Here is a 27,247-nt window from a genome sequence, read left to right as displayed (position 1 = left end):
TAGAGGGAAAAGGTAGCAGGGGCAACAGGAAGAAGTGGAGAGAAGAGCACAAGCCACTAGAGTACCAGGACTGGCCCTAAGACTGATCCTGGCTATTCCAGTAACATGTATAACAAAAAGAAATAAAAAGGGTGAGAAAACTCACATTGGTGAATCCCAGGTAATTGGGCATTTGGTGATGGTGGCCTAGGAATCACCAAACTAGTTGGGAAAAGGGAAAGGCAGACACTAGAGCGCATCCCTGGGGCAACCGTGAGTTCCCCAGCTATGGCAAAAGAACAGCAACCTCAGTCGTGTTATGGAAGAAAACAGTAGAGGTATGAGAGAAAAGAAACCTAAACAGTTATAGATTGACATATGCAGGAGATAGATCCACATTTATATTCTCCCGAGAGGATGATAGGAGGGATAGCGAACCTAGAGACAGTGCGGCATAAATAAGGTCTGACCTTTGAATAGGTGGTGAAATTCTGAGAAAATAATACTATCAGGATAGAGGTAGAGAGGAGGAAGCATTCAAGAACAATTCAAACATTATCTTTCTGCTACCATAGCGGACTCAAAACAGTCACTTAGATTAAATAGAATCTCAAAGCATCCAATTATTTGGTAAAGTAGAGGATTGCAATATGAAAAGGATAACGACTTTCATTCTTCAGGAGATGCAGAACATGGTCGTGGTCGGAGGCTCGCTAATGTTATCCAAAGTTGAGTGTCAGAGTCTGGAGTTCAGGTTTTGTCTATTTAGCTGGGGCAAGGGATGTTGTTGCATAGGAGGTAGTGGGAAAACCAACCAATCTGGAAAAGAAAGGTTCTCTAGGCCCAGGAATTAGGCCAAAGCTGCAGTCTGATCTGGAGAGTGTAGGCAGAATGTAGATCCATCTTTTCATATGACAAGATGAAAGGGGTGCCCCCATTTATATGTCACACCCAGCTCAACAAGATGACTCAAGCATGGATGTAGCAAGGGCCTCATCCTTAGAATGGGCCGAGAGACAGCCTGTAGCTTGTCGTAGGTTCTCCTCCTTCTCTCTAAAGAAATGAACTCTACACAGGTCATCTCTCGGCATAAAGGATTAAGAACCACAAGAGCCCACAGTTGTGTGGGCCCTAATGATCTGAATCTCTGTGGACTCTGTTCAGGCCCATATTTTGTTGAAGATAACCATCACAACGTTGCAGAGATCAGAGGGAGATGCGGACTCAACGATGCCAAAATAGTTTGATGTTGTTCCTATGGCCCCTATTTTCCTGATCATCAACTTGGAGTAAAATTGTTCTATTAAAGGCACATAGAGATGCTATTGTTTCCTCAATTCTGGTCACACGGGATTCTAATATAGAGGAAGCTTGTTCTGTGGGGAACACACGCTGAATGATTAAAACAGAGCTCTGCTCAAAGTCTTTTTGGTTGGTAGTGCATGAAAGAGATTCCAAAGATCTGTGATATCAGGAATAGTCCTGGTGGCTCCCAAGGGGAAAAAGATAGTTCCTTCTAGGGAGTTGGAGACCAGGGAAGAGTGCATAGAATTGGGGAGAGAAACGGTAGTGTCCTGCTCTATTTATGCCGCTGTGGCAGGCTCCCAGGTCTTTTAATAATAATGCAGCCCACTGGTGTTGAGAGCCTGTGTATAGCCTGTGCATATCTGTCTCTCAAGCTGATTCAGCCATTCAGTTGCATAAGGATATAGGGTGAGGGACACCATGAGCAGTCTCCACATGCAGCTGCCCTGACTGACTTTGGGCTCATACCAGGCAACCTCTCCTGTGATATTCTGTATTATAAGGTACTGGGGCCTGATTAAGCCTGCACATTTGTTTTATCTGGGCTGGGGCAAGAGGAGCTGTGAGGGCAGCACCATGAAGGATGTTCTGAGCCCCAGCTCCAGGACTGAAGCAAGTGGCTGCCTTTCAGTGGTGCAACAGTGCCCATTGCAGTCCATGGCCCCGGCCTCCATGTTCCGTGAGGAAGCTGCTGGTGTGCAGCGTGGAAGCGACATATTGAATTTCACAGACCCAGTCTTGAGGCTCAGGAAGGACACCTCCAGTAAGTAGTGCAGCGGCACCAGTTGGCACTCAGGGCTCAGAAAAAAGAGGCCATTGAAAAGTGGCACAGAGGTGCCACAGTAAGAGGATCAGTCTTCCTAATGTCAGGGGAAGGGAAAGGTCAGTGAGTGGCATGTAGGCCCCATGTTTAGATCAGTGGCTTGTGATGAAAGGAGCAGGGGAGAGTGCAGGTACCTCATAATACGGTAATCCAGGGTAGCAGGGATAGGCTTCTATGCCCCGTATTCTTCCCCATCCTTTCCTTGTAGCTGGATAATGCTGTGTAAGAGTTAGAATTTAAACATGCCCCCACCTACCATCATATCTGCTCTATCCCGTAACCTGCTTTGTGAATTTGGCATGTGGAAATATCTGCACCAAAATCTGCATAACTAAATGTGGTTTTGAGGCCTCTTTCGCACAAGCGACAGCATTATCGCCGCTACAAAATCGCACCAATATCGCAGCAGTGTTCACGTGATTTTGTAGCGTCAGCGATGCATTTTTGTTGTGAAGAATCGTGCATTGCTTTCCAAAAAGTCACGCAATTTTATCGTGAGAAGGTAAAGCCCTATCCCTAAAATAAGCCCTAGCTGTATTCCCTGAAAAAAAGAGGTATACTTACCTAGCAGACTCGTTCCAGGTGCTCCTGCTGCTCTCCTGGGCTCAGCCATGCGTCTTGCAGTCCTCGTTCGCCCACAGAAGATCACTTCCTTGTTGAAGAAATCATAAATTCCACCTCCAGGAAGTGATGGGTCTGATTGGTTCATCCAACGCTACACAGCCAATCAATGCAACATTTGATGAACCAATGCAAGGGCTGTGTTTGGTTCATCCAGCTCTGCATTGATTGGCTGAGCAGAGTTTGAAGAACCAATCACATTGTGGAGGTGGGATTTATGAAGTGGCCAATTAATGCCACAGCTCAGCCAACTCATAAATCCCACCATGCGCTGGCAGCTCACCTCCATAACTCGAAACTCTCTTCTGAGTCAAACTTCAAACTATGTTTATTTGAAACACCAAAGCGTTTGAGAATAAAACATACACTGGCGCACTGTACATACCAGTCTCAGGTTCAATGTGTCTGTGGTTTGCGTAACATGAACCTGGTGAACTAGCACTGCTAGATTCTATACCAGACGTGACTACAAGTCCTAAGAGCATCAGCCACCCCATTTTCCTTCACTAGGAGGGTAAGTGCTTCACTGTTAGATCCTGTGTCTGACACCACTACAGTCATCACCCTCTTCCACATATATAACATACCTAGAAGTCAGAAGTGTGCCAGCCAGATGATCTCCCTTCAAGAGGAGAGTAATGATCTGACGTGCCTATGTAGTGGCCTAAAACACCTATTTCTGTCCCTTCCATAATTGTCATACATGTCTTTTATGTGATGCACTGTGCAAAGTGTCTTGTCTTCTGTTATGTGTATTGCACAGCTGCAGCATGCAAGACGTTAATGTCTGAAAGTCGCTGAGATATGTCTGGAAAAGTATCAAGTCTGTCAGGTCACGTGGTGTCAAATAAATATATAAATATGATTGATTGCTCGGTGCGGTCTTTGTCTGTCTGTCTTCTATCTGCTTGAACGGTTGAGAGAGGAGTGAGAGTGCCGACCACATGGGGATACCTTCAACCCTCATGTGGTGAACAGATGGAAAGCTGAGGAGCGGTATCCTGATGTTCACAATTCCAGGAACCACCTCTGAGGAGTGTAAGAAGAAAGGAGTTCGCCATGCAGCTATTAATCTACCGAGTTTCAAAGGAGTGTCTGAGGAACGTTGTGTCCCCCTCTGGTGTTATTCTGTATCCCTTAGTGGGTGCGTCCAGGAGCAGAGCCATACTGAAAGTAACTGTAGGCCCGGTTTCATCCTGTGTCCTCCTCCCTGACCGTCTGCTAAAGCTGACTTTTCTGCACTGGCGAGTATAGCTATACTTTGAGAATAGACAGTGGCTGGAAAAACTTTACTTCTTGATTCTCAGTGATTGAGTTTTCCCAAGTTAAATCGTGTGGACTCTCTTATTTCTACCGACAGATAATCAACAGTATGAAGGAACGGTCGCATCACAAGTAGCAACTTCTTCAGTCCACTACACATATACAGGTAATCAGGGGCATACCTAAAGGCTCAGGTGCCCGGGTGCAAAAGTTCAGCTTGCATGTGGTTTTGATGCATTTTTTAATTGTGTGTAAAGGGCGAAATTATTATCAGTAAATCTAGGGAGATGTATAACTTGCTAGATAGATAGGATACAGATAGACAGACAGACACACAATATATATGTATGTGTATATATATATATATATATATATATACATACATACACACACATATATAGACACACATATATACATAGCCCAGGCCCAGACCACTTCTCCATGTGGTAAAAGCACAGGCAGACATAGAAGCTTCCATTTAGCAGGAGGCAGGGGCAGCACATGATGACATCATCACTGTGCACTGCCAATATATATTACTGCCTCCCTCCCTCCCTCCCCCCCCCCCTTCTCTTGTCTGATTCCTCTCAGGCTGGCCGCACGGTCTGCCCCGTGATCAGTGCAGCGCTGCAGAGTGGCCAACCGTTAATGCACTGAATGTGCATATTTGTATGGTGGCCTCGGGGCCCCCTGAGCACAGGGGCTGGGGCGCCATGACCCGTGACCCCTGACGGTACACTTATGCAGGTAACCGCTGTCCCAGTGTTACTTGGAAGAGGCCTAGCGGTGCCTTGACTGAGGTTGCATTCGTCCCTCTGGGGAGGAGTCTGGTAGAGCCACCATGACAAATGCCATCTCTACCCCCACCAGCTCCTCAGCGTGGGCCTTGAGTCTTGGTCGCTGCACCTACATATTATGAATGCCAGCCATCTCTTTTCGCTTTCATAGAAGGTAGGCATATTACGACCTGGCCCTGTACCCTTTCTAACTTCACAGTCATGAGCCTCCTTTCTTCTTTCATAGGGAGGTAAAAGTGTTACAGCAAGGCGCTGTATTGGACGTGACTACACTGTTATGGCAAGCATTGGCAACACACTGGCCCCTTTTTCTAGGAAGGTGTATTTTCTTTCGCTTATTCATATATATGGCATACTTGTGCAGTCATGGTCAGCATGGACCACCTTACAACTCCTCCTTTGAGTACATGTATTACTATGTTGCTTAAAGGGGTTATTCCAGGGATACACCGGGGTTGGAGATGAAGCACTGCTCTGACCCCTGTGTAGGGGCCAGCGCTCGCAATTGGAAGTGTTGCTCTTATTGAAATCAATGGGATGTGCACTTGTAATTGCAGACTGGGGTAAGGTGACCAGATTTTCCAATAGTCAAAGCAGGACATAGGGGTGTGGTCAGGGACGGGGTTTATCACAACGTATGAGTTTACTTCCATCATTTTAAAAAGTGCAGGGCTGGTTCAAAAAAAAGAGGGAGAAAATTCCACGGTATTTCTGCATCCAAAAAACAGTCAAAATCAGTACAATTGGTGTGTATTTTGACTGGAAATCAGCAATGTAACTGTAGCTGATGCCGCACTCTCCCTCACCTCCTCCGAATGCTTTGCGCTGTCCACACTCCCTGGCTTCCGATTCCCAACGGCCTGCAGTTTCCGCACAGAAATTCCACCCCATGTGAACCCAGCCTAATGGCTCCAGCTGGGCAGATGGACTATAAGACTGATGGCAGAAAACCATGAAAGAGAAATCTCAGCATCAAGCTGGTGTCTGATAAGTATGAAACAGGAGGCGACACTGCATGGAGGAGACCTTCAGGTGAGGGCGGGGAAGCACGTTTGCACCAGCGCAGCCCTTTAAACCGTATCTGTTAGATGCACTTTCTAACATCAGTGCACGTAGAAGGCATGTTAGAAAATAATACAACAGGAAGATAACTCCCTCTTAGGCTGCTTTCGCATGACTGAGACAATCGCATGAGACGCACAATGAAACACACAAACACACACACACACACGATGGGGAAAAAGATGCAGCATATCCTTTATTTTTGTGTTCTTCGGAACGCATCGGCCATTGGTTCTAGTGCGAGTGATGTGAGGTTTCCCAGACGTAGCTGAGAGTCGCATCGGAGGATTGCTGCTTCACAGAAGGGACCGGAGGCTTTTTGACGGAAAACCCCTCATTCGTGGGTAAAGTGCAATATCATGTTCGCCTGTGTGAAGGTAGGCTAAAACGAAGCTTGTTTTAAAAGAGTGGCTTCTCTTCTCAGACTTATTCAGAAATCACAGCACAAAAAAAAAAGGATTCTTTTATTTCCAACCAAGCCGCAGATGATAAAAGGTGCGGCTCCAGTCCACAACAATAAGGCTAGGTTCACACAGGGCGGATTTGCCGCGTAAATTCCGCACGGAATTTCGCCGCGGCAAATCCGCCTGCGGCCGCTAATCTCGGGATTAGCCGTCCATGTGGACGAGATTTCTCAGAAATCTCGTCCACATGGGACGGCCAATCCGCTGCGGTAAGTTCAGGCAGGAACCGCGGCTGCGGTCGCCGCACGGAATTTCGCCGCGGCTAATCCGCCTGCGGCCGCTAATCTCGGGATTCGCCGTCCATGTGGACGAGATTTCTCAGAAATCTCGTCCACATGGGACGGCCAATCCGCTGCGGTAAGTCAGGCAGGAACCGTGGCTGCGGCGACCGCAGCCGCGGCTTTACAATATGCAGCATGTCTATTTATTTTTTCTTTCCGCTGAGGCTGCGCTCTCCTCTATAGGAGCGCCGGCCGCAGCGGTTTTCCCGGCGGAAATCTCACGGTTTTTGCTGCGGCCAAACCGCGAGATTGCCGACGGGAATCTGCCCAGTGTGAACCCAGCCTAAGAAGCGCTCAGCACGTCCGAGTTCACACACACACCATGTAAACTACAATCTAGAAGTTGCCCCCCCGGGGTCTGAGGCAGCAGTGAATTAACCAACTTCACTCTAAAGCCCTGAAACATATGAGTGTAAGCTCTCCGACGAGCGCGCTGCTATGTAGTAGGACGACGGCGATTGTTTAAAACGGTCTTTACTGAAAAAAATGTCAAATACAGAAGGGAGCCTAAAATGAGCTGGAGATAATGAATACAACCTCGAAGCCCCGATGGTGGGAAGTTCTCGCTGATCGCACTGTCAGGCAGTGTCTGCTGGGGGATCCGTGCAGGAGTTTAGGAGAAACGTACATTAGCAGCAGCTAGGTCCGTCACGCGGTGAACCGGCCGCAGCGGCTCATCTCCACTCACTTTCATTAGTATCGGCTTGGCAAAAGCAGATCCGTTTCTTAGCAGTAGAACATGCAGCAGAGCTGCCGCTGCTGGACAGTGGGATCTGCATTTTACTGGCTCCAGAGTATTCATTCCAAATATCCCAATTTGGGGTGTTTTGCTTTGATTTGCCCAGAAAAATAAAAAAATAAAAACTTTCTGCTACATAATGTGAAACGCTGGACTACACGGAAGTTGGTTTGTCAGCCTTCAGCTTCTTCTCAATGTCCGTTAACGCTCTCTCACAGGAACCGAATCGCATTCTGCGCTAAAGGTGGAGCAAGAAGAGAAAGGGTTAACAGGCTCATTAATAAGAATGTAATGGAATAGCAAGAGAACAATTCATTGTGGTCACTTACAGATCCCAAGAACGAAGGCATTCATGTGTACACGGCTACAGTGGGGCAGACACATTGTACGCCCGTGAAGGACGCGAACACAGAGGGTCTCCCGCAGTACACAGCCGGCAGACACCTTGTACGCCCGTGAATGACGTGATCACAGACAACACCGAGGGTCTTCTGCAGTACACAGCCGGCAGACACCTTGTACGCCCGTGAATGACGTGATCACAGACAACACCGAGGGTCTTCTGCAGTACACAGCCGGCAGACACCTTGTATGCCCGTGAATGACGCAATCACAGACAACACGCGGGTCTCCCGCCGAACATAGCAGGCAGACACCTTGTACGCCCGTAAATGATGCGATCACAGACAACAGCGAGGGTCTCCCGCAGTACACAGCCCGCAGACACCTTGTACGCCCGTGAATGACGCGATCACAGACATGCACAGTGTGATTGTTTTCTCTCTGCTCAGGAGGGCAATGCGTATGAAAATGTTGCCCGTACACAATGCCTGCGGATGGACGTACAAGGGCTGCGTACGGAGCGTGCTGCCATTTATGTCTCCAGCGCCCGCACGCCGGGGTGCATTGATCACCATTGACTCCATTAACTGTGTGTTACGCATGGGGATATACATGTGCGTAATATGCGGTGACACTACGCCCGTGTGAATGAGCCCTTAGGCCTTCCTCACACAGGGCGTTTTGTACAGCATTAACCGCTCACCGATTTTCGGGGTGAGGGCTTGCAATAGAAGCCCTACCCCGAAAATCAGTCCCAGCTAGCTAGAGAAAAAAAAGAAAGCAATACTCACCTAGCTGCTGCAGTCCGGGTCGCGGCCGCTGGTCTCTGCCGCTCATCCGGGCTTCTCCAACACTCCCAAGTCTATTGCCGTAGGCCAGGTTTGAGGGCCCCGCCTCCAGCAATAGAGTGCTGTGATTGGTTGTCGGCGCACTTTATGCCCAATCACAGCCCTTCATTGACTGTCTCAGCCAATCAGCGCCGGCAAGCTCTGATTGGCTGAGACAGTCAATGAAGGGCTGTGATTGGGCATAGAGCCAGCGCCGACAACCAATCACAGCACTCTATTGCTGGAGGCGGGGTTCTCAAACCTGGCCTACGGCAATAGACTTGGGACTGCAGAGGAAGCCCGGATGAGCGGCAGAGACCAGCGGCCGCAACCCGGACTGTAGAGGCTAGGTGAGTATTACTTTTTTTTTTTCTTTTCTGCATCCTTGGCTGCGTTTTCAGCCGAGCTGAAAACGCAGCCAAAATGCTGGCATAAAGTATGCCAGCGCTGCTGAAACGGGGCGGAATCTGCAGTAAACGCTGCATTTCTGCAAACGCCCTGTGTGAGGGAGGCCTTAGAATGCGACAAATTTATCAGAGAATGAGAAGCCCGTCCAATGTAAAGACTGTCTAAGGGCCTCATTTACACGGACGACTTGTGTGACATCACTGCTATTTGTGCGTGCCGAGCGCCTAGACAGGCAGATCCCCGCTGACTTCTCACTGAGCAGGGAGCGCTTCCACGCAGTGAGAAGTCAGCCAACCAGCCATGTTTGTTATGCTGATTAAAAGTGAGCGAAAAAATGAATAGGAAATGATGTTCTGTGTTCAGATGGAACGATTATCGGGTATTTTCGTGTTTTGAGTGATAATAGCCCTTAAGTTCTGACCACCTATTAGTTGCCTTAGTTTATGATAAAAATTGCATCAAAATCTTGTTGCATTTTGGCACAATTTGTGGCGCAACAAAGGCCACTCCCCTTCTCCAGACAAGTTGGAAAACCTGTCCGAAAGGGTCTAAAAACACAGCCCCCTTTACAGGGGAGGACGACCGCGGGAGCCTGAGCTCCTCTCAACCAATCATCCCAAAGCCCCTCTGTGCGTAGAGCAAGCAGTCCAGTCCCCGTAGGAGGCATCTCATCCCCACTACTGAGGAGACACTTAGTTCACCCACTTTTCACCGCTTGAAAGTATACATTTTTTTTAAATAGTCAATTTCTCGTGTTCGTCAGGTATCCAAACTTCACACCTTCATGTAACTCGGATGCGAGTTTCAGAAAAGTCACATAAGTTGTGTAATAGTTTAGGATACAGGCAGGCATGGAGGCTATAGTACCCTGCTTGGCAGCCTCTAGCTTGAATACAAGATGATACAGGGGGCATGGAGGCTCTAGTACCCTGTTGCACCACCTGTAGCTTGGATGCAAGATGTGATCGGGGGGCATGGACGCTCTAGTACCCTACTGTACTGCCTCTAGCTTGGATACAAGATGTGATACAGTGGGCGTGGAGGCTCTAGTACCCTGTTGTCCCACCTCTAGCTTGGATACAAGATGTGATACAGGCAGGCATGGAGGCTCTAGTACCCTGTTGAACCGCCTCTAGCTTTGATACAAGCTGTGATATGGGGAGGGGAGGAATGGAGGCTCTTGTACCCTGTTGTATCCAAGCTAGAGGCAGTACAAGATATGATACGGGGACATAGAGGCTTTAGTACCTTGTTGTACCGCCTCTAGCTTGGATACAAAATGTGATACGGGGGGGGGGGGGGCATGGAGGCTCTAGTACCCTGTTGTACCACATCTAGTTTAGATACAAGCTGTGATACAGGGGGCATGGAGGTTGTAGTACCCTGTTGTACCGCCTCTAGCTTGGATACAAGATGATATGGGCGGGCATGGAGGCTCTACTAGCCTGTTGTACCTCCTCTAGCTTGGATACAAGATGTGATACAGGCAGGCATGAAGGCTCTAGTACCCTGTTGCACCGCCTCTAGCTTGGATACTAGATATGATACAAGCAGGCATGGAGGCTCTCGTACCCTGGTTGTACCGCCTCTAGCTTGGATACAAGATGTGATACAGTCAGACATCGAGGCTCTAGTACCCTGTTGTGCCACCTCTAACTTGGATACAAGCTGTGATACGGGGGGCATGGAGGCTCTAGTACCCTGTTGTACCGCCTCTAGTTCGGATACAAGATGTGATACAGGCAGGCATCAAGGCTCTAGTACCCTGTTGTACTGCCTCTAGCTTGGATACAAGATGTGATATAGGCGGGCATGGAGGCTCTAGTACCCTGTTGTATCCAAGCTAAAGGCAGTACAAGATGTGATACAGGTGGGCATGGAGGCTCTAGTACCCTGTTCTACCACCTCTATCTTGGATACAAGCTGTGATACTGGGGGCATGGAGGCTCTAGCACCCTGTTGTACCGCCTCTAGCTTATACGGGGGTATGGAGGTATACAGGTTCTGTATGGTATCCTGTGGCATAATGCTCCTTATTTGCTGTAGCGAAGCCTCTAGATAATGTAAACTCGTAGGCTGTGGAATTTGGTGTCCCTGACGGCATGGAAGTGTGACAATGTTGTGGTGGTTTCCTGTGACCCCCTTGTGTGTGCGGCCGAGCATCATCCTGCTGCCTCGAGAGGAACACATATGGCTGCAAGATGTCCTGAACATATCGCTGAGCTGCCATTGTCCCTCGTACCACTACTAGGGGGGACCGACTTGTGTACACAATTCCCCCCCCCATCATACTAGCAGGGGGCAGGATTGAGGCACTAACCCCGAGGTTTCCAGACACGAACACGGCCGTCATCAGTGGGGGACAATTCATTTATATGACCATCCAGCTTCTCGCATCCCAATAATGCGCCCCCCTCTGGTAACGGGGTGAAATCTCTTCTTTGCCTCGTAGAAGCGTCTAGTGGTCAACAAGCTCTACACAAGTGGAAGAAGAGGTCACTACAAACAAGGAGACTACAAGAGCCTCTTATAGGATAAGGGGAAGGAACCACTTTTAGGGCCTGCGGGGAAAAGACCGTTCATCTAATCACCACAACTCTCATCATTACAGATCTGCATTAGATGGAGCCGCATGCCGTGGTGTGCAGGATAAGGAGACAACTTCTGGGGGCGCTAGAGTGTTTATGACAGTGAATGTGAGCCGCCTGGGACTAGCCGATCATAAGCATGCAGAACCTTGTTGTCTAGGGTGAGAAGGGAGCCCAGGTTTAACAAAGGTACAGTTGCAAGAAAAAGTAAGTGAAACCCTTTAATTACCTGGGTGTCTGTTGACTGCGGCTAGTGGTCTATTTTCCAAGTCAGAATATAGGCAAACACAATCTAACCAAACTGGAGAAAAGGAGTGCGAGTCCCGCTGCTTCATGAGCGGTTCTACTCTTCACTAATGATTAGCATACAGCCAAGTGTGGAAATACGTACAGTAGGTGGAGCAGGAATAGAGAGCACTAATAGCCATTATTTCTTCCCTCTCAGCCAGTGAAGTTAGTTCTAGGATTGAGATCGTGTTGATGGGTCCACTTTAACCCCTTACGAACATGGCCTGTTTTGGGCTTAAAGGGGTTGTCTCACGCCGAAACGTTTTTTTTTTTTATTCAATAGGCCCCCCGTTCGGCGCGAGACAAACTCAAAGGATGGGTTAAAAAAAAAAACAAGTTTATTACTTACCCGAATCCCCGCGCTGCGGCGACTTCTTTCTTCCTTTACCAAGATGTCCGCCGGGATCTTCACCCATGATGCACCGCGGGTCTTCTCCCATGGTGCACCGTGGGCTCTGTGCGGTCCATTGCCGATTCCAGCCTCCTGATTGGCTGGAATCGGCACACGTGACGGGGCGGAGCTACGAGGACCAACTCTCCGGCACGAGCGGCCCCATTCACCAGGGAGAAGACCGGACTGCGCAAGCACGTCTAAAAACGCCAGAAGACAGCAAATTAAGACGGATCCATGGCGACGGGGACGCCAGCAACGGAGCAGGTAAGTGAATAACTTCTGTATGGCTCATAATTAATGCACGATGTATATTACAAAGTGCATTAATATGGCCATACAGAAGTGTATAACTCCACTTGATTTCACGAGACAACCCCTTTAAGGATGCAACGGTTTTTGGTGGATTTTCTCCTCCATTTTTCAAAAGTCATAACTTTTTTATGCTTCCTTCGACGCGGCCGTATAAGGGCTTGTTTTTTGCGTGGCGAACTGTAGTTTTTATTGGTACCATTTTTTGGTGCATAGACTATATTGTAAAACTTTTATTATTTTTTTTTATGATCGCAGGGAGAGAAAACGCATCAATTCTGCCACAGATTTTTTACAGCATTAATCATGCAGCATAAATGACAATCTATTTTTTCTGCGGACTGGTACGGTTACAACGATACCAAAATGCTTACTTTTTTTTTAGGTTTTTCCACTTTTCTGCAATAAAAACCCTTTTTTTGGAAATCTTTTTTTCTCTAAATCACTGCATTCAAAGTTTTTTTATGTATGGAACTCTGTGGCTAATTTTTTGCACGACAAGCTATAGTTTTTTATTTATATGGGGCACTTACAGTACAGCACTGACGATCGCTGTTATAAGGCATGGCAGGGCTACTGCCCTGCTATGCCTTATTGCTTATACAGCAATCACAGGCTATGGCAATACAGGACGCCAGTGCCTGGCGTCCTGTTGCCATGGCAACCAGCTGGGCTCTCTGCGATTATATCGCGAGAGCCCGGTGATGTCTGTGAACCCCTCCCATGCCGCGATGTTGTAGCGGAAGGCCGACTATGACTGACAGACGGCTCCCTCTGCAGGATAGCGTGAGATCATAAGTGATCTCGCACTATCCCCAGGACCTAAGTTTACGCCCTGTTACGGGAAGTACCCCGCTGCCAGGATGTAAACTTACGCCCTGGAGCGGGAAGGGATTAATGATATAGGAGGGCTCAGAACACAGCACAGCCCAGAGATATTGATGAACTAAAACATTATTTGCAAGGAGGAATCATTCAAAATTCCTCCTTAACATTGTGCAAATCTTTTCTGCAGCTACAAGAACCATTTGACCGAAGCGACCGCTGCTAACGGGTTCACATCCTCTCCCCGCACTGTGGAGGATTACTTACAAGACAGGAAGAAATTGTGGGTAGTTTAGTTACATTGTGTTTGTCTACAATCGTGACTTAGATCATGAGTTGAATACATGTCAGCAATGAGCAGGTCAAAGGGTTTTTTACCGTGATGCACATTTCAAATCCGTGTTTATATTAACCCCTTCCCGCTACAGGGTGTACATTAGCGTCCTGCAGTGCCGGGCTATGTATGTAGATATGTTGCGAGGCCATTAACCTTTTAAATGCTGCTGACAATTCAGACAGCGGCTTTTAAATCTGTGAGATCGGGGGAGCCGTTCAGGTGTCATGGCTGCCGGGGGCCTTCTGAAAGGCTCCAGGGCTGTCTGGTGACTGCCTATCAAGCCATCCCTGTGGGGTGGCTTGATAGGCTGCCAGTCAGAATGCAGTATGACGTAATGCTATGGCATTACGTCATACTGCAGGAGCGATCAAAGTATCGCATATTGTGGTCCCCCAGGGGAACTTTAAAAAAAAAAAAAAAACTTTAAAAAAGATCAATAAAGTTTTATTAATTTAAAAAAAAGTTATAAAAGTTTAAAATCACCCTCCTTTTGCCATATCTATAATTTAAAAAAATCTAAAATAATAAAACAAAAATACATATTTGGTATTGTCGCGTCCGTCCACTCTATCAAAGTAGCACATTATTTACCCTGCATGTGAATGTCGTCCGAAAAAAAAAATAAAGAACGACAAAAATGCACTTTCAGTCACCCTGTCTCTCAGAAAAAAAATGCAATAAAAAGCAATCAAAAAGTCGTATTCCGAATTGGTACTTGCATAAACTAAGGTCATCCTGCAAAAAATAAGCCCTCGCTTATGGACGGAAAAATAAAAAAGCTATTGCGCGCAGAAGATGACAGCAGAAAATAATTGAAAAAAATTAAATCTCTTCGAAAAAGTTGTACAGTAAAAAATAACCTCTACAAGTTTGGTATCGTAGCAATCGTACCGACCCATAGAATAAAGATATCATGTTATTTTTGTTGCAGTTTGTGTGCCGTAGAAACAAGACGCACTAAAAGATGGCGGAATGATGTTTATTTTTTTTCATTTTACTCCACTTAGAATTTTTTAAAAACGTTTTTTCAGTACATTATATGGTACTTTAAATAGCACCATTGAAAAATACAACTCGTCCCGCAAAAAACAAGCCCTCATCCAGCGATGGCGATGGATAAATAAAGGAGTTACGATTTTTTTTTTAAGGGGGGGGGGGGGGAGACAAAAATTGAAAAAAAAATAAAGGGGGGGGGGGGGGGGGTCCGCGTCATTAACAGGTTAAGGGGGTTTTCCAGGGGGTGACGGACTACACTAAGGTTGTAATGGGAGTTGCTGCTACGGCCCCTGTGTAGTGGCTGGTTCTTGTAATTGCATGTGCAGCTCTCATTGAAAGCAGCTTCCACTACAACCCCAGTGTAGCCCGTCACTACATAAAGCGTTAAATGTGTTTTCCAGGCAGAGTTCCTATTGAACTCAAGAATATAGTAAAAAGATGCAGATTCTGATGTGTAACCTGCAGTGTGAATGGAGCTAAAGATGCACAACAAGTGAACAATTGTGTAGTCCGTGGAATGGGTGCATTACACACTACTTCTGCACATGCGCCTACGTGGAGAGAAAACTTCTGTGTAATATTGTTGAGGAGATTCTCCAGTTGGGCTCCCAATCCGACCGCTCTACCTCCAATAAATGCAGAGCTTACCACCGGTCAGATTCTGGACACAGCGGTGACTAAGGTAAATTCCTTGTCGTCCTTGACGGGGTTGGACTAAAATAGACTCACCAACTGTCCATTTGACCAGAGCGGAAGGTCTGATTGGTGGGGAGTGAGGAGGAGATTGAATGGTGATGGTCACGCTCGGTGCATTCCATCTCCAATGGGACTGCTGGAGACGGCAGAGCGCTTGCAGTTGGCCATTTCCATCAGCCCTATTAAAGTAAATATAGCAGCACTGCACAACCCATAATCTAATCAATCTGACATCACTGTGGGTGGGTGCAGGAAGAATGGATCACGGGACCCCCATTTTGAGGATCAGTGGAGGTCTCAGTGGTAAAACCACTACCTATCAAACTACCACCTATCCTATAAATAGCCTTATCACCTGTCTTAGTACAAACTGTTTAAAGGGAATGCCAAGTTGTAAATTAATGATGGCTTATCTTAAGGCTAATTTAGACAACGATTATCACTTGAAATTAATTTAAAAGCCATCGTTTCAGCGATCAGGGTGTCTACCTTGCGCCCGTCGTGCAGTTTTCGTTAACGATTCGCTCATCATTGTCTTTCAGTCCACTTAAAATCCATCGTTCGGCCATTTGCTTTTTGTTTGGTCAAAATTACATCGTTCAGCGATTTTAGGGAGTTCTTAATGCAAACACGACACAACGATGATACAACGACTGAAAAGCCCAACGTTTTCTGACGATCTTCGTTAGGAAAAAAATGTCCGTCTTTAAAAGCAAAACTATCGCTCACTTATCGCTATAGCGAATTTTGAGTGATAATCTGTGTCTAAAGGGCGCTTTACAGATAGGTCATCCACAGTAGATCAGCGAGGGGCCTCTGCCCTTGACCACCATTGAGCAGCTGTTTCACGGGTTGGTGTGCTCATACGCGGACAGATTCCTGCAAGAAGCAGAAAGATCTTTTTTTTCCTGCAACGGCCAGGTCTGGTATCCCTGTAATACGAAGCCTGGCTGCTGCAGCGGGAATGGGTCCGGCGGTCAGCTCTGTGACTGATCAGCAGGGGTCCTGGGCGATGAAACCCCACTGATCTACTACTGATGAGTGATCCCAACGATAGTCCATCAATACTTTACAGGTGGACAACCTCGTTATCTATTATTGGATCACTATGACATGTAACTATAGCAGTGCTGCATTGTAAAACATCCAACGTCACCGCTTACCTTTTTCAGTTGTGCTTCCATAAAGGGAATAGTTGGCAGATTCACTACCATTTGATCCATTCTGGAGGTTTGCTTGCGCGCGTTACTAGAGCAATAACTGAAATAAAGAAACTATTGTTATTTTGGTCATACACCTTCTTAAGTGAAAACCTCCGGGCTATCCAGAATCTGCAAAAATGACACATTTGCGCTGTCTTTACTAGGGGCCGTGCTGCGATAGCCAAGCACCCATCTATGGGAGCCCAATAGCAGCTGTACAATGGCGAGAACAGGCTAATCCTTCAGCGGGTTGGTGGCTCTGCGCACGCCCTATAGTATGCAGGGAACAGAGAAACCTGTGCAGTCACACAAATCCATCTGAACACGGTGGTTATGTTATTAGGGGACCCCGTCACGGCATCATAGGGGTTACCTGCGTTTATGGGCCTTGTAGGCAGGTTTGCATACACATAACACATGGGCTGTTACCATTAATCACTGATCTCTATGTAGGGACAGCAGGGAACACACGGATAATGCTAACCTGTGTCCATAGTAAAAAAGGTAATTGAGCAAAATGTAAAAAAAAAACTAAATAAAATAAATAAAAGCCCCTCCAAGAAGTGCGACCTGCCTCTAACCCGTATACAGCAAGTCTGAATATTCAGCGTGACACAAACATTTTGGGTAGCTTCAGGTGCTTAGCAATAGTATGTTCTTGTCACGCTGAATGTGCGTTACGCCAAATAGAATTACTCCAAGCCACTAATTTTACTGTTCTAGCCGGATCCTATGTTTTTAGACTAACTTCACACAGGCGTGCGGCACAGGATCGCAGAGTTGTCACACTGCTTCCAATGGGGCGAGCGCTGCTGCCGCCAGCCACGTTTAGGCTATGGGGCAGCGATGCCAGATCACGCAGCCAGATACCGTTTCCCTAAAAATAAGACCTAGCATGAATTTTCACGATTTTTGAGGATGCTTGAACTATAAGCTCTTCTCCAAAAATACACCCAAGTTATGGTTAATAAAATAAGTCCATTTAAATGGTGTCCAGGCAGCTAGACCTAAAATAGTAAAAGCTTTTGAAGCAAAAATTAACATAAGACCGTGCCTTATTTTCGGGGAAACGTGGTTGAACATGTTGCGATTTGTTTCCCACATTGCTGTGCCATGCAGGATAACATCGCTCATGTGTACGACCTCAAATGAATGGGGTTAATATTTGTGCGTCACTGAAATATTTCCGCCCCTGGAGGGTACGCTAAAGCTTTAGGGCTCCTGTCCACGGGCGAATTTGAGGAAAAATTTAATTTTTTTCTATTTCTAATAAAATGAACAAAAAGCATTTAGGGGGAATCTAGGAGACAAAGCTTTAGCACACAGCAATCCAAGAGGAGAAAACTATTACATCAGGAGTCCAAAACAAAAGAAGCAGTCTTCAGCTTGTACTCCTAACTTTCCTTGGAGGCAGCCGTAAGATGTCCAGCTTTTTGCGGGAGAAGCTGTATTTGGTACCATTCATAAACACTACAGAGTCGTCAATGATAAATCTAGAAGGTTCCACTACTCCATATAATTGCCAGAATGGTTTGGGAGCAGACAGTCCTCATAGTAGTCTCTAGGGGGGTTGTGGCACCATCAGAATTCACAAGGCGACACCAAAACGCTGCTCCAATTTACCACCAATTACATAAACAGAATTTCTCTTACCAAGTAACGGCAACTGCATTTATATTGAACAAATCCCGCTTGTGGTCGAGAGTCAGCGGTGTCGCTGTATACAAGACTCCAAGAGTCGAGGAACAACCCTTGCAGTACAGAACCTGCACGGTGCTGGTAAAGAGAATCAAGGATTAGCTTTGTCCGTCTTGAACTGCAATGCAAAGGAAAAACGACTATAAATCACATCCATGTATACTGACGGGATACACCAACAATGGGAATACCCAATGAAATTAAAATGCAGCTGGGCACACACGAAGCACGGGCATAGACTGCTGCCACCAGGAGGCGGGACACTCCTCCTATACATGTCATACCTGCTTACAGGCACTGAGCTAATCTGCTGGAGCTTAGCATCCTTAGCAGGCAGAGACAGATCTGCTTCTCCACTTATAATCATCTGTATTTATATAGTACCAACATACTCCGCAGCGCTTACAACATGGAGAACAGATACAAGACCCCGGTTCCATGTAGTAATCAGCTGATGGAGACAGTAGGGGTGCAGGGCTCCAACGAGATACATACTACAGATAATGGGGGGGATACAGAAGGTAAAGGGGCTGGAGATGTGCACAATATGGCGGGGTGGAGAGTGAGTGATGCTATACACATAGATAATGGTCAGGCCATAGAGTGGCTGAATCATTATGACTGCAGGGGGCAGTTGATGGTGGCTAGCAGGAACTGCAGTCAGTAGGTCAGGGAGCATGTTATCAGGTGGGTGCAGAGGGATTGGTTTAGGGGATGTGGTATGCCTTCCTGAAGAGGGGCGGTTTTAGAGCACGCCTGAAGTTGTGAGTAGGCCATTGCCCGGATATTTTTGGGTAGCGGACTAGTGCTTCTCTGGAGAAGTCTGGGAGGCTGGAATGAGAGGTTCGGGTCAAAGGGGCATTTAGCCTTATTTTATTGGCTGGGTGGTGGATTGAGATGAGAGAAACAATGTAGGGCGGGGCGGTGCTGTGGAGGCTTCATGGATGAGGTGTGAATTGTATTCTAAATTTGACAGGCAGCCAGTGCAGTGACTGGCACAGGGCAGAGGCGTCTGATTAGCAGTTGGACAGGAAGATGAGCCTGGCTGCCACATTCAGGATGGATTGGAGGGGGTAGAGTCTGGTGCAGGGGGGGCCGATCAGCAACGAGTTGCAATAATAGAGCCAAGAGTGGATGAGGGCGACAGTGAGCGTTTTTAGCGTGCCTGCAGTGAGAAAAGAGTGATTATTGCGATGTTCTTGACATGTTTGGACGAGAGATTGGATGTAGGGGGTAAAAGGAGAGATCGGAGTCCAATATGACCCCAAGGCAGCGGGCGTGGTGTCTGGGAGTTATGGTGCCACACACTGAGATGGAGATGTCGGGATGAGGTCCGTTAGTATAGGGGGCGGAAACACCAGTAGGTCAGTTTTTGAGAGGTTCAGTTTCAGGTAGAGAGAGGACATAGTGTTAGAGACAGAAAACAGTCAGTGGTGTTGTGGAGGACCAGCGCTGTGATGTCACTGGAGGTGTATAACCGGGTGTCGTCAGCATGATACTGAAAGCCAAACCTTCTGATGGTTTGTCCAATAGGGGCTGTGTAGATAGACAAGAGGAAAAGGCCGAGGAGACCAAGCCCTGGGGGACCCCAACAGCAAGGGGAAGAGGAAGGGAGGTAGAGCCAGCACAGCAGACACTGAAGGAGCGGTCAGATAGGTAGGATGCTGTGGAAAGATCGAGGAGGATCAGTAGGGAGTAGTCACCCTTTGATTTGGCTGTCAGGAATTCGTTTAGACACCTTTGTAAAGAGTGGTTTCTGTCGAGTGCAGGGGTCGGAAGCCGGACTGTAGGGCGTCGAGAAGAAAGTTTTCAGAGATAGCTTATAAGGCGTGAGTAAACCAGGCGTTCTAGTAGTTTGGAGATGGAGGGGAGATTGGATATGGGTTGGTAGTTGGCAGCATCGGATGAGCCAAGTCTGCTTCTTTAGCAGTGGGGATATGATGGCATGTTTGAATGAGGAGCAGAAGATGCCAGAGAGAGGTTGAATATAGTTCTGAGGTGGAAAATGACCACTGGGGAGAGGGACTGGAGGAGGTGTGAGGGGAGACTTCTTCCTCTGTCGTTGGTCCGAGTACAGTGAGCAGGAGGTAGATGCAGTACTGAGGAGACTTGGGTTGGGGCTAGTCTGGGATTGGGATGTTATTTCCCGTCAAATGTCATTGATTTTCTTTTTGAAGTAAGCAGCCAGCTCTTCGGCACTGAAATCCGTCACCGGGGGCTGCAGTTTACGGCTGAGAAGGGAGTGAAAACTGTCAAAAGGGTCGTTTAGAGTTGTGGGATAGTGAGGAGATGAGAGGTGAAGGAAACTTGTTTGGCGTGATAGAAGGGTGAGGTTGTAGGTTCTGAGCATGAATTTGAAAAGAAGAAAGTCTGCAGACGTTTGCAACTTTCACCACAGCCGTTCAGCACACCTAGAGCACCGCCAGATTAAGCGCTTTGTCTTCTAGTTTATATAGGATAACTACCTTTTTTATTTTTTTTCCCTTTTAGGCAGCAAAGACAGGAAGACCTTACTGTCCTTCCCACATCAAAGGGAGGGAACAGCACTGACATAGTCAGACTGTCACTTCCTGCTCGCCAAGGGCTGGACTAAATGGGAACAAACCAGTGAAAGATCAGTTGTTACTCCAGTCAATGGACAACGGTCTGTACCAGCCAACTCCCGCCTGCCCGCCTACCAGAGCCTGGCACAAAGCAGTGACAACCAACACTCCCCATGAGCAACAGAAAAACTTCCCAGACTTCAGGACAGGCAAGTATAACCTCAACCCAAATCCCTGGACTCCTTTCCAGGATCCACTCCCTTTTTGCATTGGGCCCCCTCCAGTTGCCCCCACTTCTAGCCTGCTGGGCTTCCACCATCCTGTCTTTTACCTCACCCTCTGCAGCCCTCATGACCCCACACTTGATCCAATTCCCAGGCCTCATCCCTGGCTCTACAGTGTTCAGGTTTCATGGCCTGTGGCCTAACTGTGGCTCCCAATCGAATACAGCCCCGTGATAGGGTGCCTATATTTTGTCCAGGCCACAAATCTAGCCCCCCATCTTCCGCAGCCTACCCACAATGACAGATTCCCTTTTCACAGATCCAAGTCTCTTTGCCTGCTTCAGGAGACCCAGGAGAAATCTGTTCGAACCCTCACCTTGCTCCCAGCAGATGGGCACAGTTTTGACCCCAGTCATGCCCAACCGTGGCCTACTCCAGGTGGCTGGGCAATCCTCCTACTCTAGGCCCCGGCTCCTATCTAGTTCCTGATCCCCCATGACTCACTTAGTGGAGCTCCTGGATCTCTTTCCAGGGCTTTGTCAGGCCTCCGACCAGGCCTGCTTTATTTCCCAGGGCTAGGGCTTACTCTAGCCTAATTCTTTTCTTTTTAGGCCTACCTCTGAAGCCCCTTACTACCACCACCACCTGCTTCCCTTCATCTAAGGGGGTTCATTGGCTGGCTTTCCTTCTAGATCCTTCCCATCTCACCCTCTCCCCCCTCGGGGAAGGTCAGCAGCAGTTTGACTCCTAGTCTGCTCTAGGAACCATCATCAGGTCGCCTATTGAATAGGCCTGTTTTGCCCTAGGTGATCGATACCTTTTTTCTCCTCCCGGAGCATTCATTTTGCCCTGTCCAGTATGCCAAATCTTAGGGAAGGCAGCTTTGGCCAATCAGGGCCACAGACTTAGGACACCCATTTTGCCTGTAATGTTTGCCATCGCAAAATTCCCTCAGGCCAGGTCCACCTGCACCTCCTGCACTGGTCCTTTGACCCAGTCCCCATCTGCCAAGGAACCCCCCACCCAACCCCCTCTGGCCGGGGGAGCAACAACCCTCCTCCTGAATGGGCCCTGTCTCACTCGGTGGAGCTCACCAATATGCCTCAGTCACAGAACACCTCACACACAGCTACTTTTGGTCCTCAGTCCACATCCAAAAAGAAGTCTGAGCTACCAAGAGTGAAATCATAGCATGGCAGAACCCCACAAACATTCTTGGGAATCTTCTGACCATTTCTCATCTGGGTCCCCCATGGCCCTGACCACCTCTCATGTACCCGCCATAGACTGCTTTTTGTACTTGGACTACAAGCTCTCCTTGGGCAAACTGTCCCACTCAAAGTCTGACTTCAAGCTAGACCCTTATCAGTCCTGCAGGAACAGCGATATAGTAGACAGAGTTATCATGGCCATTCACAACACTTTACAGATCAAGGATGCGACCCCTGCACAATAGAAAATATCCTTTAGGTGCATCAAACACTCCCAATTCTTTCAGTTACCATTCTGAGTTTGATAGATTTTTTCCAGGAAATGGAAATCCCAGAGAAATGATTTCCGAGGCAAAGATGCCTTCTATCCATTTCCTCACAAATCTAGTTGGATAGTGGGCTTCACTCCCCACATAGAATGCCCCTGTGCCCCAACTTTCCCAGTCAATCACTAACATTGGCAGATGCAGTTTCCCTTAAGAAATCTCTCAAGTGTGCGAATTCATGAAGGGACGTCCCCATCAAAGTACCTTGCTCGGGTGAAAGGACCACTCCTGATGTTCCAGGAGGTCTGACTATTAGTGGTGCAAGATGCCTAGGTCAGATAGACAGTCTCCACTGGCTATAAGTGTTTTTTTTTTCTCTATTCCACGTAAATCAATATGTAGTTTAGTCCTCACACTTTCAGTTTGTTGCTTTGCCTCTCAGGTTGGCCACAGCTTCTTGCACCTTTACAAAGATCATAGCGACTGTCATGGCCCTTTTGCGATCCAAGGGAGTACTAGTCATCGCATATATTTGGACAACATTCTCATCAAGGCTCCATCCAGAAAGGAAAGATTGAAAAGCCTCACGATCACCATTGGACACAATCCCTCACTTTGGCTGAATAACAGTCGGAAGCAAGGCTTCATTCCCTCGCAACGCATTCTTTTTCCAGGAATGCCATTTGACATTCAGCCTTCTCAGGTCATTCTTCCGAAAGACAAGACAGTTGCCCTCCAATCTGAAATGGGAAAAGATCCTATTACCCGTGAAAGCAGTCCCATTCACATAGTTCCACTCCAGAACACCATTCTTTCCAACTGGGACAAGTCTCTGGATTGTCCCATCCAACTTCTCTCACGTCAAGCCCTTCTATGGTGGCTCCACTGCCTCCAATTCTCCAGGGTTGCTCCTTCCTCCCAATCCACTGGTTAGTGATCGACACGGATGCCAGCTTTCAGGGCTGGTAGAGGAGGGGGGGGGGGGGGGTCTTCCATCACAGTTGCAAGAACCCTCCAGAATCCCGTCTACTACACATCAACAATCTTGAAGACATGGGCAATCTCCCTTTCCCATTGACAAGACTACCTGTCAGGACATCCAGTTTGGATTTAGATGGGCAATGCCACGTCCATACCAGCAATAAATGCCGTTTTTTCTGGCAGCGCATTGGACAACAGGGTCTGTTGTGTCCATCAGGAGATAAATCCAGCACTGTGGTTTTTGTTATAAATGGAAACCGTGACCCAGACAACCCGCTTCTAGAATATTTACTAGTCAGGGAATTTGTATCTGAAAAACAGAACTCTAGTTGTTATAAAGTTATATTAAGACAGAGGGGTTTCCTGAGACAGAGATATTGATTAGCTGTCCTCAGGATAGGTCCCCACTGTCCGATTGATGGAGGGCTGACACTGTGAGCACTTTAGTGTATGCCACACTGCCGTCCATGGTATAGTGGCTCAATACAATTATGTACCCTTTCAGATGCTTCCAGTATCAGCAGCAACAGGTTTTAGCCACAAACTACCCAAACCCCTCCATTCCCTGTAAAGAGGACGTCCTGTGGGGATGGCATTTGTTGGACTTCAGAAATCACCTCTTTAATTGTGAATCCAAAACTGCAGGGTTAAAGGTCAGAGCTTTACCTTATGGTTCATTGCCATAAACCTCATCGGCAATGTAAGTACGCCCTTATGGAGCCGAGATCAGCGCAACGCTGTGTACACACCTGAACGCGTCCTGCTGGTACGAGGAAACCGCTTTGTCTTCATCAATTTTCACATTTTCTGTAACAGCTGCAGAGGAAAAAAAGTTCTACACACAAATATATACTGGGTAGGGCAAAAGTCTGGACACACCCATTTAAGCCCTTAAGGACATGGCCTATTTTGGCCTTAAAGGGGTTCTGTCATTAGAAAAAACAAACAAAAAAAAACAAACAATGCTACCCTATTCCTCCCCAGACAGACAGTCTTCTCACCGCATCTTCTCGTTGCTCCTCCAGTCCCCCGGCCAGATCCTTTTCTTCCAGTTATGTAGCGTCCATTTTCAGCAGTCTCCTTCCTGCAGGTCAGCGTACGCCGAATCACTAATGACAGAGTATTCACTGCCTAGCAGGGAATGCTGCATCCTATGCCAGCAACTGCGCCATGTCTCGCCACAAGGGTTCATAGTCTAATGCCCCGAGAAAGTCGCAGTAATAGCCCGGCATAGGATTCAGCATCCCCGGCTAGGCAGCGAACGCTACATCATTAGCGACCTGCAGCAAGCAGAATGCCGAGAATGTATCATCACAGAAGGAAGAGGATCGGCGAGGTGAAGATGCGCTCGCCGCGTGGGGGCTCGGAGGGGCTGCGGCGCGGGGGCACTCGCCGCGTGGGGGCTCGGAGGGGCTGGGGCGCGGGGGCACTCGCCGCGTGGGGGCTCGGAGGGGCTGGGGCGCGGGGGCACTCGCCGCGTGGGGGCTCGGAGGGGCTGGGGCGCGGGGGCACTCGCCGCGTGGGGGCTCGGAGGGGCTGGGGCGCGGGGGCTCTTGGGTGGGAAGGCTCGGGGGTACGCTCAGATGGCTGGGGGTAGGGCCCTCAGTTGTGGGGGGCTCAGGTGGGGTGGTGGCACTCAGGTGTGGGGGCTTGGGGAGGTGGGGGTTAGAGGGTGAAGCGCACTCAGATGGGTGGGGTGGTGGCCCTCAGGTGTGGGGGCATGGGCAGGGGGGCACTCAGGTGTCGCAATTGTAGGCGCTCCTTCCACACTGCCGGCCACTCAAAAGCGTGCATCGCTCCGTGGTTCCCGCACCTTTCAGCAGGATGACTTTATCGTCATCTGTCGTCCCCACAAGGTCTCCCGAGTCCGCCACCGGCATCCTACAGCTGCTGCACAGGAACACTGTCATCCCCTCCGTCCACTCCCCGCTCGCCTCACTCGCCGCTCCCGCCATCTCTATGAAGCAGCACGCCAAACCGGGACCACGTGACGTCAACACCCACACGTGACAACTGCTGCACGCGCTAAGAGCTCCGCCGGGCTGTGAGGAGAGCGGGACCGGGGGGCGAATACAGACCATACATATAGATGTCCCGCAGCACCGTAGATGTACACGTCCCATATACACATATATCCCGTATACACTGTACATATAACAGCCTGTATACTATATATATGTATATATATTTTGGCCGATATACACTGTGTATATATATATATATATATGTTTATCATAACCTGTGTACACTGTACATATATATAACAGCCTGTATACACTGTACTTTATATGTATAACACAGCCTGTATATATGTACAGTGTATACAGGCCGTGATATACATATGTACAGTATATACAAGCCGTGATATATATGTACAGTGTATACAGGCCGTGATATACATATGTACAGTATATACAGGCCGTGATATATATGTACAGTGTATACAGGCCGTGATATACATATGTACAGTATATACAGGCCGTGATATATATGTACAGTGTATACAGGCCGTGATATACATATGTACAGTATATACAGGCCGTGATATATATGTACAGTGTATACAGGCTGTGTTAGATATATAAAGTACAGTGTATACAGGCCGTGATATACATATGTACAGCATATACGGGCTTTGTTATACATATATAAAGTACACTGTATACAGGTGATGATATATATATATATATAAATATATAAAATATATGATGGCCCTTATACACTGTATGTATATCTATATATATAACCTGTATACACTGTACTTTATACATGTATAACACAGCTTGTATACACTGTACATATATATAACAGCCTGTGTGTGTGTATATATATATATATATATATATATATATATATATATATATATATATATATAATCAGTGTATACGGGCCATGTTATATATATATGTGCAGTGTATACAAGCTTTGTTATACATATATTAAAAAATACAGTGTATACAGGTCATGATAGTTATATTATACAGTGCATACAGGCTGTACATATGAATAACACAGCCTGTATTCACTGCACATATATATATAATGCTGCCTGTATACACTGTACATATATAACATGGCCCATATGCACTGTACCTATATATAACAGCCTGTATACACTGTACATATATAACATAGACCGTATACACTGTACATATACATATTGAGACAGTCCTTCAGGGGTTGGGGGCGGCACAGACTCTGAAGAAGAACATAAAACTTAGGTTGGGTTCACACGGGGCGTATTTTCGTCGGAAATCTCGCGGTTTGGCCGCAGCAAAAACCGTGAGATTCCCGTCGGGAGAACCGCGGCGGCTTTGAAACGGTTCGGCCGCATGCTTTTCCATTGCGGCCGGCTCTCCCATAGAGGAGAGCGCAGCCGTGACATAAACAAAAAAACGAAAGTAAACAGACATGCTGCTTCTTTTGAAACCGCGGCTGCGGCAGCCGCAGCCGTGGTTTCAACCGGATTTACCGCAGCGGATTAGCCGTCCCGTGTGGACGAGATTTCTGAGAAACCTCGTCCACATGGCTGGCTAATCCCGAGATTAGCAGCTGCGGGCGGATCTGCTGCGGCAAAACCGCAGCAAATCCGCTCATTGGTTACGGGGCACAGAGCCACCAATGTGCGTCCAGAATAAAGTAAACAGATAGGGGAAACTATATTTTATCAAAAATTTGTACAGTATGTTTGCACATATTTAACATATTGCAGTTGAAAATTACAATTTTTTTCAAAATGTTTCCAATTTTCTCGCTGTTGATATATATACACAAATTC

At 47.5% G+C, this 27,247-nt stretch overlaps 1 protein-coding gene across 1 annotated transcript; it reads right to left on the bottom strand.

Moving 5' to 3' along the window:
• Positions 1 to 7,053: 7,053 nt before the first annotated feature.
• On the bottom strand, positions 7,054 to 25,429 carry LOC136619852 (protein Mis18-alpha-like). Its single transcript, XM_066594587.1, has 5 exons — positions 25,283 to 25,429; positions 24,219 to 24,285; positions 18,200 to 18,322; positions 16,508 to 16,604; positions 7,054 to 7,572 (listed from the first exon to the last, which is right to left on the bottom strand). Exons 1-5 carry the CDS (start codon positions 25,422 to 25,424, stop codon positions 7,489 to 7,491), a joined length of 513 nt encoding a protein of 170 aa, XP_066450684.1. The 5' UTR covers positions 25,425 to 25,429; the 3' UTR covers positions 7,054 to 7,488.
• Positions 25,430 to 27,247: the final 1,818 nt, after the last annotated feature.

The sequence above is a fragment of the Eleutherodactylus coqui genome, chromosome 3 (genome assembly GCF_035609145.1).
Source record: "Eleutherodactylus coqui strain aEleCoq1 chromosome 3, aEleCoq1.hap1, whole genome shotgun sequence".
Classification (NCBI taxonomy): Eukaryota; Metazoa; Chordata; class Amphibia; order Anura; family Eleutherodactylidae; genus Eleutherodactylus; species Eleutherodactylus coqui.
Note: the sequence above shows the minus strand (reverse complement) of the source record. Positions and strands in the feature narration are given on the sequence as shown.

Coding starts and splice junctions, on each gene's coding strand:
- LOC136619852 (XM_066594587.1), bottom strand. CDS start 25,424: ATGGCGGGAGCGGCGAGTGAGGCGAGCGGGGAGTGGACGGAGGGGATG. Junction 24,286..25,282: donor TAAAGTCATCCTGCTGAAAG/GTGCGGGAACCA, acceptor TTTCCTCTGCAG/CTGTTACAGAAAATGTGAAA. Junction 7,573..16,507: donor TGGAAGCACAACTGAAAAAG/GTAAGCGGTGAC, acceptor CTCCACCTTTAG/CGCAGAATGCGATTCGGTTC.